This window comes from Conger conger, chromosome 3, assembly GCF_963514075.1.
Source record: "Conger conger chromosome 3, fConCon1.1, whole genome shotgun sequence".
Lineage (NCBI taxonomy): Eukaryota > Metazoa > Chordata > Actinopteri > Anguilliformes > Congridae > Conger > Conger conger.
In genome coordinates this window covers 45980396-45994202 of record NC_083762.1, presented here as the reverse complement: position 1 = coordinate 45994202, position 13807 = coordinate 45980396, and the positions used below count along the sequence as shown (strand labels likewise).

Sequence of the window (13807 nt, the reverse complement as noted above, 5' to 3'; positions counted from 1 at the left end):
TGGGAACTTTGCTTTTTGGCGGGGGTCGCGCAAGATGGCGACGCAACTAGTCAAAATGTTTTCGAGCTCTCGGCACTACATTTTTTTAAAAAGCAATTTTGACAGCAACTGATCAAAGTTAGCCAACATAAATTATTGTAATAATATTCTTAATACATTTGGTTGTAAAATTAAATTTGAACCGCAAAAAATGCCGAAGCCCCTTCAAAAAAGACCGATGGAACTGAGCAAGGAGGGGGAAAGTAGCATCCAGGCTACCAAGCACAACTATGAACGACATTAGGATGGACTGCAACTTGCAAACAGAGAATGAAGAACAGTTTCCTTCATTAACTGTAATTCCAAGTAAGCCCCCAGTTGCCAAAAAACCTATAATCTCGCATGCCTATACTGATAGTGCTTTACAATCTGATGATGCCATTAGCAGCCTGTCGAAACTTATTAACTCCAGAAGTGATGCAAGTGAGAAAATGGTGGATGCTGTCCGTGTAGAAATAAAAGACATTAAACAGACAATTCTCTGTTGAAAAACTATTTGAGAAAAGTGAGGAAAATGCATGAATAGAGTTTCTGACTTGGAAAGTTATGGTAGGCGATGGAATTTAAGACTTTATGGCGCACCAGAACTTGAGAAGGAGAACGTGTGCGCTGATGTGATCAATAGGCCTATATGCCCAAAGGTACTTCCTTCTGGGAGGGAAAATATTCCTGATGCCATAGACATTGCTCATCGAGTCAGCAGGGGGTGCCAAGACGATGCTGGGCCCTGCAGTATTATTCTCAAGTTCTTTGTGGGAGGAAGAGGATTCATAAATGGTTCAGAAATGTACTCTTAAGCACTATTAGGCTTATAAGGGAAATGTGCACAGGTTTGATTTTATTATATATTTTTTTTACTTCTCAGGCTCAATTTAAGTTTTGAATGTTTAGGATGTATACAGCCTATTATTAAGAAAGACTTCCTTTATCTAATTTAATATTGTGGGCGGCCTGTAGCATAGTGGTTAAGGTACATGACTGGGACCTGCAAGGTCGGAGGTTCAATTCCCGGTGTAGCCACAATAACATCCACACAGCCGTTTGTGCCCTTGCGCAAGGCCCTTAACCCTACATTGCTCCAGGGGGGATTGTCTCCTGCTTAGTCTAATCAACTGTATGTCGCTCTGGATAAGAGCAGCTGCCAAATGCCAATAATGTAATGTATATTACCACTGATTTCTAATTATTAAGGGAAAATTTTGTAATGACCTATTACTGCCCAAAAGTGAAGAAATACAGCCAACTTTATTTATAATAAGCTGTTCAGTCTATTTTGCTTCATAATAATAATAATAATAATTCAAAATTGGTGCTTATATTGATGTGGATATATGGCCCACTCCTCTTACAGATCATAAGGCCATATATATTAAGATAATACTAACCACCCTTAGTTTTATTCTACTCAATTCTGCTCAAGCAGTATATTGGAAACTCAATAGATCTTTATTACTAATTGATGAAGTTAAAAAAAGAAGAACTTATATTATACTTTTGGTCTAAAGCTAGAGAAGAAAAACAATTTGGAAGTAATTGGGAACTCCAATTAGCCAAATCCAGAAGAGAGGAAGAAGCAAATATAGTAATTGGGCTTACCAGGTTATCACAAAAAAACCCAGATATTTTATTAGAGGAGGAAAATTGTAACTAGCTCACTTGCAACATAATCTAGATACAGTACCAGTCAAAAGTTTAGACACACCTTGCCCTTTTTGATTAATGTTTTATTTACACTGTTTGTAATCAAGCTATTCATATGTGGTCAAAGTGCAGATTCTCATATTTTATTAGACCATGTTTTTATACAGTTTGGTTGCACCATGTAGTAATTACAGCACTTTTTATACATAGCCCCACATTTCAATGTTTGAGCCAAATGAACATAATGTCATGTTTTGTATTTGGTTGCATATCCATTGCATACCATGACTTCCTGATGTCTGTGACCTGTTAGCATCACCAGAGTCTGGATATCTTGTTCTCAGGTTGTCCTACAAGTGATACTATAACTCTTTGCATTTTAATGGATCTCTATGGGAATTGGGGGGTGGGACTTGATTCGGCTGTAAATTATGCTGATACAGTATAGAACACATTTGTTGGCTAAATTGTCTGCCTTTCATCGACAGGCCTTCTTGTCATCTACAAACATAATTTCTCACCTCATAACTATCACATATGGAATAACAAGGACATTTTATATAAACATAAGTCTCTCTTCTTGGAATATTGGTTTCATAATAATGTTATATAGTAGATCAGTTATTTAATAGGGAGGGTTTTCTTTTCAATTATCAAGAGTATAATTTTTATCAGAATATAATATACCAGTAGAGTATACCGGTGGAGTCTGTATGCTGTTTAAATCCCAGCCAAGGCTTAATATCCGACAATTGCCCTTGCTATCTCCAATATACACTCCCATAGGAAATATTTGTTTTCTCAATAACGCTGGTAAGAACCACAAATCTATAAGAACTCTATTCCAAAGAGACATTATTACTTTACTGTATGTAATTTCATTCTAGAATCAATTTGTGGATGATATGACATGGAAGAGCTTCTACCTAATCAATGTTTAATCACTAACAAAATAAAGGAAGTTTCTTTTAAACTAATTCATAAATTCTACCCAGCTAAAGGCTACATTGTAAGAAGGTTTAAAAAAGAGATTGATGTAAACAGTTGTTTCTGTCATGAATGTCCGGAAACTGTTGTGCATTTATTTTGGCATTGCCCTACTGTGAGGAATTTTTGGCAAAACCTTTGCATTTCATGATTGAAAATATTGATATTAATTTTTCTTTACTTTGGAGAAATGTACTGTTTGGACTGTTAGAATATAATGTACAGAAAAATACTTCTGTATACATAATTAATCTTGTCATTACAATGGCTAAATTCCATATCCATAAATGTAAATTCACAGGTAAAAAAACCATGCTTCATTGCCTTTAATAGAGAACTCGAACAATACATTGATTCACTACGACACTCTATCAAACAAAAAGCTATTAAAACTATAACTGCTTTTACTATATTCAAAATCTTTATGTAGATTTATACAGTGCTCAGCGCAAATGAGTGCACCCCCTTTGAAAAGTAACATTTTAAACAATATCTCAATGAACACAAAAACTATTTCCAAAATGTTGACAAGACCAAGTTTAATATAACATCTGTTTAACTTATAACATGAAAGTAAGGTTAATAATATAACTTAGATTCCACATTTTTCAGTTTTATTCAAATAAGGGCGATGCAAAATGAGTACACCCCACAACAAAAACTACTACATCTAGTACTTTGTATGGCCCCCATGATTTTTAATGACAGCACCAAGTCTTCTAGGCATGGAATGAACAAGTTGACAACATTTTGCTACATTGATCTTTTTCCATTCTTCAAGAATGACCTCTTTTACAGACTGGATGCTGGATGGAGAGTGATGCTCAACATGTCTCTTCAGAATTCCCCACAGGTGTTCAATTGGGTTCAGATCAGGACACATACTTGGCCACTGAATCACTTTCACCCTGTTCTTCTTCAGAAATCCAACAGTGGCCTTAGATGTGTGTTTAGGATCATTGTCATGTTGGAAAAGTGCATGACGACCAAGGGCACGGAGTGATGGTAGCATCTTCTCTTTCACAGTATAGAGCAATACATCTGTGAATTCATGATGCCATGAATGAAATGCAGCTCCCCGACACCAGCAGCACTCATGCAACCCCACATAAAGACACTGCCACCACCATGTTTCACTGTAGGCACCATGCATTTTTCTTTGTATTCCTCACTGTTGTGGCACTCTGTTTGACTGTCTTACTTCCTTTTATGCCATTTGCACACCTTAAGCATCTCCTATAGTGCTTAAGGTGTGCCCCCTAGTGTCCAAAGATAATCAAACTATACAACTAAAATAACCTACTAGAAATAATTAGTCAAATGGCTTCTACACTCCGGCCCCTAATTGTGCAAAATATAAACACAATTACAAAATACATTTCTAAAGAAGCCGACACAAAAAAATAACAACATACATGCAAACATTCTGAAGTGGTATGTAAGCTTGACTGCATCTTCTTTGTAGGTGTTATTACCACTTGTCCTTGCAAGGTAAAGTTTTGCTCATTAGTCTTAATCCGTTGCCTCCAACAGCAAACATAACTTGGTTACAGGCCTTTCCAGTATACTGGTTTTTGTTTGCAGCCGTACAGTGCGCACTAGGCCTTTAGCATCGGGTTTAGCTTCCAAAACCCTTCCCATCCATGAGCCTCTTGGGGCTGTAGCATCTGCAATGATGACAATGCCTCCTGGAGTGAGGCTCCTTTTTGCTTTCAACCACCTTTGTCTCTCCCCAGCATCCATGAGCCTCTTTCCTTTTTTTTTTTTTTTTTTCTTCTTCTTCTTTTCCACAGAAAGCGAAGAAAGTTGATGTCTTTGTCTGAGACTTTGACCTGATGGAACATGGCCTGGATGTCAGCCATCAACGCAATGGGTTCCTGCCGGAATCTAATTAGGACTCCAATGAGTGAGTTTGTGAGATTCGGACCCTGTAGAAGTTGGCAGTTAAGTGAGGTCCCCTTGTACACTGCTCCACAGTCAAACACGACTCTTAACTTTCCTTTCCTAGGGTGATATACTCCGTGATGCGGAACATACCAGACTTTACCGTCGCTCTGATTCAGTTGGTTCTCCGGCACAATCTCAGCATAGCCTTACCAATTACATCACTGAGAAAAGATGTGTATTCCTCTCGAAATCTTTCATTTTTTTCAAACTTCCTCTTCAGGCTCACGAGGCGCTGTTCTGCAATGCAGCGATTGTTTGGCAAGATGGGATTTTCATTCCTGAAAGGTAAGTCGAAGGAGTAATGACCATCTTTCAACATTGAGGAGCTGCGCACAATATTCATGAACTTAATGTCCTCTCTGGACATCTCAGCTTCTCACTGAAGTCTTGGTTATACTTCTGAACCATCATTTCTTCTATGTGTATGATAGAGATTCGATTGGTGGTTATAATGGAGCAGCCACTCTTGCTGCGGCTGTCATTGCCACCTCGAAGTGGACCATTAAGAACCCACCCCACTTTGGTTCTCACGGCATAAGGCCCATCTTCCTGACTATTAATGACTTCCCATGGTTCTAGGATTTTTGGAGCATTCATTCCAATGAGAAGGTCAATGTCAGAGTCAATTTTTTGGAGTTTGAGACCACTCAAATATGGCCATTGATTGACATCATTTTCCCTGGGAATGTGGAGCTTGGATACAGGCATGCACCTTTGGGTGAAAACATCAGGCAAGTCAATAAAGTCATTGTTGTCCAATCCAGACACTTCCAAACCAGATATTGCATAGGTAGCAATTGCCTTTTCCTGCCCCATAGTTCGCAACAGAATATTAGTTATTCGTTTCTTGATGTTCAACCGTTGTACCAGGCTATCTGTGCAGAATGTACCAGAACTGCCAGGGTCCAAAAAAGCATAGGTTTGTAATATTTTATCACCATTTTTGCTCTTAACTTGGACTGGTACAATGGAAAAGACACAATCATCCTCACAACCGGCCCCAATATGACCACATGTCTGAGATGCAGCAGTTGCATTGCTGACTGCTGGTTCCTTGGGCTTTTCTGTTTGTTCTGAGGACGCTCCTTTATCCTTATGTTCAATGTGGAGAATTCCCGGGTGCTTTTGGCTACACACATCACAACTTAACCGATTCTTACAGTTCTTGCTAATGGGGCCCAACTTTAGGCAGCCGAAACAGATTCCCTTCTCCTTAATGAAGTTAATCTTTTCTATGTGCAATTTTCCTTTATACTGTGTGCACTTGTCCAGTAAGTGACCGCTTTTTTGGCAGAACAAACAGCCATGGTAAGTAGGAGCAGTGGAGGAGTGTGCTTTCTTCTCCATCCATTCTGATTTGGCCTTCATTTGTTGCAAAACTGCTTCCTTTGTGCCCTCTCAGATCCTTTATCTGACTTGGAATCCGGCTCTTATTTGAGGAAGCGAGTTGGGTGTCCTGAATGTTGCCAAACAGTGGATCTGAAACAATTTTGACTTGCCTTTCAATAAATCCAACCAAATCATTAAACATTGCTCTCTGACCCCGTCGCTCTTGCAGGTCACAGGCAGTACTTCTCCCTAAGTTTATAGGGTAACTTTAGGACCATGTTTCTCATGTTGGATGGCATGTCCAACTCATATACAGGATTTGTTTTGTAGCATTACAACACCCACAAAGAAAGAGAGAAAATGCCTGTAATGCCTTGACATCTTCACCTTTGATAGGTATCCAACTGAAGGCTTTATCCATATAGGCAGAGGCGATTTTCTGTTCATTACCAAAGTGCTCTTTAAGAAGATTCTTAGCTCTTTGATATTCCTGTTCAGGAGGCAGATGTTGGCAGCTGTGCACTATCTCCTTTGGCTGACCCCTGGTGTATTGTTCAAGAAAGTGCAAGCAATCACCAAAGTTTTTAGTTTTCTCCTCTATTCCATTTTCAAATGCTCGCATGAAAGCATGGTATTGAAGGGGATCTCCATCAAACACAGGAATGTGTCTTGCTGGAAGAGCAGAAGCAAGGTTCTGTTGAACCAGTAAAGAGGTAATGTAATTTCGCCTTTGCATGATACTGACAATATTATTCTGACTCACATCACTTATCACTGGAGGTTGAGAATAAGTATTCTCCAAGGAGTTTCTCTGTGATTGGGTTTGAACCCTGGGCAACGGCTGAGTGTCATAGGTTGTAATTGACACTTGAGTCTTGGTATTGGCTCTTTCTGATTTTGAGGTTTCTCTCTCTGTCCTTTCCTTTGGACGGACAACCAGTGGTGGGGCTATAGACACATTTCCCCTCGTGTTATAATCCGTTTTTTCAAGATTGTCGGTGGTTGTATCAGGATAACGCCTCCTTGTGGGTTGGTAAGTGATTGCATCGGGATTGAGACTCCTCCTGGCTTGGGTTTGTTCATGACAGGTCCTTTCAAAATAAGAGTTCATTCCATCTGACACTCTTGAACTGTTCCGTGATGAATTGTTCTCCAACACATTGATTTTGGCATTGGCTGCTGCCAACTCAGTATCCAATGCTAATTGTTCCTTTTTTCTCCTCAATTGTTCTTGTTGTGCCTCTATTAGATGCATTTCCTTTAAAGCAGCAACACGCTCCATAAGAGCTGCCTCCTCAGCTTGAGCTTTGATGCGTGCAGAGGATGTTGTAGAGACATGTGATACTGAGACATTAGAAATACTGTCATTAGGTTTGACTTCCTCCTCCAAGTCAGCTTGAATGTGGCAATCAGATTGTTCTTTGGTGTTGCGTTGTACATCCTTCATGTTATCAGAGAGCCAGCCTTTCACATCATCAATAAACCCATAGTACCTAGTTCTTTTCGTTGCAAGCCATTGCTTTTGCTTAGCCATTTCCTCCTCAGGCAGGGGTAAGCTCAGTAAGGATTCTTGCTTATCATTGACCTCTTCAAAGCACTTATTCAAACTGGCCAGCTCAGATTGTACTTCAGTTATATTGTCAATAGAGTTCATAAGCACATCAAGTTTCTCCATACACTGGGTAGCTTGCTTGTATTTAGCATTTCTTATGGCCTGACACCTTTCCACATATAAAGCCAAACCCTTGGCAGTTAATTTTCTTTCTTTTTTTTCAGGCTGTAGAGCAACATCAGTCTCTGGCTCAGTGACGTCAGGCACTTTCTGGGATTCCCTAGTGACGTCAGACATTTTGTGGGATACACAACACACAATACAATGAGCGCACTGCGCAATCAAAACAGCGCACAACAGCCCGTGGCTTACAGCGCAAACAAATCATATGTAAACGCAGCCAGTCTCCCCAATAGAGACAAACCGCGGCACACTTCAAACTGCCCGCGACATACAGCGCAAACAAATCACACGTCAACTCAGCCGGTCTCCCCAATAGAGACAAACCGCGGCACAATTCGTTTCACCACATCAACACCACCAAAATACAACATACGCAGTAACAAACACGACCATCAACTTCAATAGCTCAGCCGTTTCCAATACAGCTTTAATGTCAATGTTCGCACCTACTGTGTCACTTCTCCTTGGTGGGTCTTTGCAGCGATATGCTTTGGCTGTGCTTGGGTGTGGCTGGCTGTGTTGCGCGTCAAACAAATTAAATCCTTGATATTACGCTCCAAGAGAACTGTCCAATAAATCGTCCAGATGAAATCCTTATGAATCCAACGAATCTCAGTTTCTTGGCGTTCCTTTTAGTCCATAGCAATATTATCCAATCAATATAGGAATGGTTTTTACTTTTGTTGTGGCACTCTGTTTGACTGTCTTACTTCCTTTTATGCCATTTGATGCACATGGTCGAAAACAGGTTGTACGCAGCAATAAAGTCAGTTCCAAACCAGTGTCGTGAGCCATGGACCCCTTGCCGAGCTCAGACCTCACGTTCCCACGAGCAGTACCCCACGAGGAGGTGTCTCGGGGACGAACTCAAGTACTCCGAACGTCCTGGAGCCCTGGTAAGTTCTACTGAACTTCCAGCCCAGTCTCGAGGTGAAGGGTGTGATGCAAATCTGATATTCGATGTCCTGTATTCAATGTATTCCTCTAAAGAATCTTTATCACATATGATTATAGTAAGATATACTTTATTATAATCAATCAAAAGAATAGAGTTATACAGATTACAGTGTACATATCATCTTTTGCAGTTTGCTAATCACATGCAAGTTACATATACCCCTCTAGCTCTTTCTAATTTACCTTTCCACCATGATGTTTAAAAATCAAGGTACCCCTCCAATATCCATCCTCTTTGGCCTTAGCCTTATCCTATAGCTCCCCCTTCTTGACATTTAAAAAGAAACTATTCCTAGAATATTATATTTATCTAACTATGATAACTTCTCTACATTTTTCTACCTTATATAGTACCTTAATAAGAAATAAAAGATATTAAAATAAAAGGAAACTTATAATGTGTTACCTTTCCTACTTCTACAAGTAATATAGATTATAATTACCACTCCAGCTTGGTTATAGTTGTTCTGCGTGGCTCTTTCTTCAGCTGAGTCCGCACCGCGTACGTCACTCCTCTCTCCATATCCATATCCTGGAGTGGCGTGCAGAGGGAGCGCGGCACTCCAGCTTGACTACAGCTGTCTTGTGTTGCTCTCTCTTCAACAGCTCGTAGATATCTTGTGAGGCAAAATTCTAAGATCCTATCCTAAGGTCTAAAAGCTTATTCCTTATATATCTTTTTTGCATACAAAAGTTTACCTTTTTGATAAGAGATGTCCCCAATATTTCAAGCGGGAAGACATTTATCTCTTATGTAACTTGTTTTTTAATGACCATATTCATTATTTTTGTTTTTACAATTGTCATTTTCTCATACCTCAAAAGAAATTTCCCCAATATTTTATTTCATGTGCCCCTCCGGTTTGGGAATTTCCACCGTCTTAATATACGAGTGGAAAAACACTAGCTCTTATGTAATTTTTTAATGAACCTATTCATCACTGGTATTTGTCTCCCTGTCATAATCTCTCCTTGGACTCTCTCCAAACTTTGACTTCATACAAGCCAGAAGTTAGTGCCCTCCACCATCTCAACACACTCTTCAGGTGCCCCTCTCCGCGGCGCCTTAAGGAATCTACAAAGGACATCCAGCCAATAGCTGAGTGTAAATCATCCTCCAACTCTTCTATTCTTTCTAGTCCTTTGAATCTATCTGATAAATTATTTGTGCTATAATCAGGAAGGCCCTTAAAGCCTCTTAATATTCTTTCGGTATTGACATCCTTTCCATTTTCCTTATTTTTTTTCTTTAGCCAGGCATTGTGCCCCTCCCCTGTAGGGTTGGGGTATTCTCAGTCAGAACTTTAACCTTGCTCCTTAAAACCCTAAATCTAAGTCCCCCGACTTCAGACTCCTCTACTGACAAGTATGGCTGCTCATTATCTGTGAACCACATATTTTTCTTCTTACGGGCGTTCTTACTACCACCTCGATGGCGTGTGCGAGGGGTTAACAATGCATTCCTTCTGAACCCATCCCCCGTCAATCTCTCATCAGGGGGGCCTAGGGCCGGGTCCTCGACACCAGTTCGCCTTTTTTGGTTGTTTACTCCAAAATAATCCATATGAACAAACATACATGTATTGTATTCTGCTGCTGCTGGCTTTGTCTGCTGCTGGTAAAAACCATATGTTCTCCCAGCCACATGCATACCTCCCCCCTTCACCAGCACTACCTATATTGCCTGATTAAAGTGTGTCTCCACCGGGTGCATTTGGTTAACCAATTACAGCATCTCCTATAGTGCTTAAGGTGTGCCCCCTAGTGCCCAAAGATAATCAAACTATACAACTAAAATAACCTACTAGAAATAATTAGTCAAATGCCTTCTACACTCACCTTTGCGACGCCATACAGTTTGAGGTTTTGAGTTCCAAAAACATTTATCTTGGTCTCATCACTCCAGAGTATAGAGTCCCAGTAGTCTTCATCTTTGTCAGCATGGGCCCTGGCAAACTCTAGGCAGTTTTGTGCCTGGGCTTTAGGAGAGGCTTCCTTTGTGGACGGCACCCACGCATGCCATTCCTCTGCAGTGTACGCCGTATTGTGTCACGAGAAATAGTCACCCCAGTTTGGCTTTCTACTTCCTTAGATAACGGCAGTGAACATGCATGCCGATTTTCTTCGACCCTTCTCATCAGAAGACGCTGCTGTTGAGGTGGTAACTTCCATGGACGGCCTGGACATCTCTGTGAGATGGTTGCAGTTCCATCTTTTTTAAATTTTTGTATCACTTTTGCCATAGTATTCTGACTGATAAGTAAAGCTTTGCTGATCTTCTTGTAGCCTTCACCTTTGCGGTGTAAAGAAATTATTTTCTTTCTCAGGTCTCTCGACATTTCTCTTCCATGTGGTGCCATTGCTAACAACATGAAATGGGAAGGGAAGTAACACCCTTTTATAGTCAACAGTCTGCTGGACACCTGTGTAATGAATAATTAGACTCACCTGTGGTTGATTATTGTTAAATTAGACATTTGTAGTCTAAAATTGAGCTTTGCTCCAGAGACTTTCAGTGGGGTGTATTCATTTTTGCATCACCCTAATTTGAGTAAAACTGAAAATTTTGTTCTCTAAGTTATATTATTAACCTTACTTTCATGTTATAAGTTAAACAGATGTTAAATAAAACTTAGTCTTGTCAACATTTTGGAAATTGTTTTTGTGTTCATTGAGATATTGTTTAAAATGTTACTTTTCGAAGGGGGTGTACTCATTTTCGCTGAGCACTGTATATGTCTTATTATGTATCTTTTTTTTCTTTACCTCTTTCTTTTTACACATGGTTTTGTACAAATGTTGAATATAACACATTCTTTTTTTGATGAATACAAAATAAAAACATAAAAGCTTTTTGGCACCAGAGCCTTACAAAACTGCAATACCTCAATTAACCACTGGAACTTGCGAGCTTCTCAGAGAATGGCAAACCCTGGCCCCCTGGTTCTGCATCAGCATTGCTCCTATTTGTGTGTACACCGTGTATTGTCCTCCCTTGCGCAACAAATTCTCACAACATTAATTTCCGTCATCCATTTCGTCTCGGCGGGAGGGGCTGAATATATGGTGACCGCAGTCATGTGTACCTCATCGAAACACGATTTACCGTAAACCGCAATGTAGGTGCGCACAAAAAGTTTAAATGCAGATAGCATGACCGACGTTTTTCGAAGTGCGGATGGCATGACCGTAGTTAAATGTTATGTTCTTGCACTCAAATTGATTGACTTGTTGGTGCATTTGTATTCAGCTTATAAGTAGGCACTTATGAGTACACAAGTGTGCAATTTGAGACACAATTAAAACGTTGACACGGCTATAATTCCAAACCAGCAAACACGCAACACAGTCCCCAGCGTACACTCTTGAAATTCCTTGTTTGCACTTTATTCTCCCAAAGGAAGTTCGCCTCACCTTCCGCTAAACGTAGTTGAGTTTTATCGACTTGCAGAGATGGCAATGAAGAATTACAGACAGTTCCTGTTTTTACTTGTCGCTGTCGTGTCCGTCGGCTTCGTCTCAATTGTTTTTGTTCTGCAGTGGGTACTGTATTTTAAAGAAGGTCTGGCATGGGACGGAGGACTGGCCGAATTCAACTGGCACCCAGTTTTGATTGTAACTGGATTTATTTTCATACAGGGAATCGGTGAGATACCTACCTCTGTCTGTGTTTTGAAAACTGCGACTGACGTTTTGCATCATATATTATCATAGCTATAACTAGCAAGTAACTTTGATATAACTGTACTGCCACGTAATGGTTCTGTTACGTTGCGTTAGTAGAGTGTAGTGGTACGTATATGCGAATACGTCGTATACCTGCCTCTTATGAGAGGGATTTACCGTATACCCACATAAAATAGCTAGAGATGCGTCTCAATGTCCATCAATCTAATGCAGGCAGTGAAAACGTTGTAACGCTATTAATTCTCTATGCATGGATTAGCGCACACGTAGGAACTGGGTAGCGTATAGATCAGCGTTTCGATTGGTCGGACTAGCATTTAAAAAAAAAAAAAAAATATATATATATATATATATATATATATATATATATATATATATATATATATATATATAGCTATATGAATATCGTTCTATTTTTCCGAATTTAATGTCGAATCTTTGTTTTCAAATAAACATAAATATATCATTTTAAGTCTCATTCGTGAATTCGTTTAAATGCCTGTGCCGTGTAACATAACGTCCTACGTCACATAACAAAAAGAAAGCAGGCTAACTACATTTAGAAACGATCAACAAGATGAACGTCTTGTTTCCTTCCCAATACAAAGTGATGCGTGCTTCGCACTATGGACAGGGATGGTAACCTTCAAACAACAAGAATGTCGTCAATACTTCCATGAACAAATATTTCCTTCCTGTTCTGAAGCTTTAGGTAAGCTTGGATGTCAAAACAAGCAATCCACTAGATGTGCGTTTGTGGAGGCATTTCGGCCTTTTGAATGCTTTATTCCATGTCTCTGTTAAGAAATCAATAGGGATTTCCTCCTGAGGCAGCTGGCCCAAGGTAGGGGGGATCGGGGTCTGTTGTGACACAGGATCCATTGTTACGCAATGTTTTCGCCTGACAAGAAACAAGCTAGCCTGCTGTAAATCATATTGCACACCCCAATATGGAGGGATCCAGCATGACTGAGGTGCTCCTGTGAACTGAACTACAATGTAAAAAGTAATTTGAATAAAAACAACCGGTTGTGTCTCGTATTAAGCAATCTTTAACATTTGAATGAGGAAACAAGTACCTGAATACATATACAATTAATTTAAATTGTATTAATTAATTTCCCAAACTTTCCCTAATTTCCCTAATTTTTAGACAACTGTAACAACTAGCCTCACCCGTGGTAACAAACGACCCCTCGGGGGGGTCCAAGGTTGCAATCTACAAAATGTTTGAAGTCAAACCGTTCACATTTCCGATAGAGTTTAACCACTGAAGTATCACCCCCTTTCTTAACACAAGCTTTAAAATGGCATACCCAAAATAACCATTCTTGAACCCTTTCGACAACAGGCATAATGCTGGTGTCTTCTAAAAGATACGTTTGTTTTCAAAGAGTCAGAATTATTACTAAATCAAAGTTACAGATGCTATTTATTATTCAAAAGCAGGCTTGCTCCTTATTAATAAACATACTGAATAATAAT

General features: G+C 39.7%; 1 protein-coding gene across 1 annotated transcript in view; it reads left to right on the top strand.

The window, feature by feature from the left end:
* The first annotated feature begins 12079 nt into the window (after nucleotides 1-12079).
* LOC133124811 (plasma membrane ascorbate-dependent reductase CYBRD1) overlaps nucleotides 12080-13807 on the top strand; it is a 28847-nt gene continuing 27119 nt past the window's right edge. Inside the window, exon 1 of the mRNA XM_061236314.1 lies at nucleotides 12080-12281. Coding sequence (XP_061092298.1) covers nucleotides 12089-12281 — 193 coding nt within the window. The 5' untranslated portion in view covers nucleotides 12080-12088. The remainder of the gene's footprint in view (nucleotides 12282-13807) is intronic.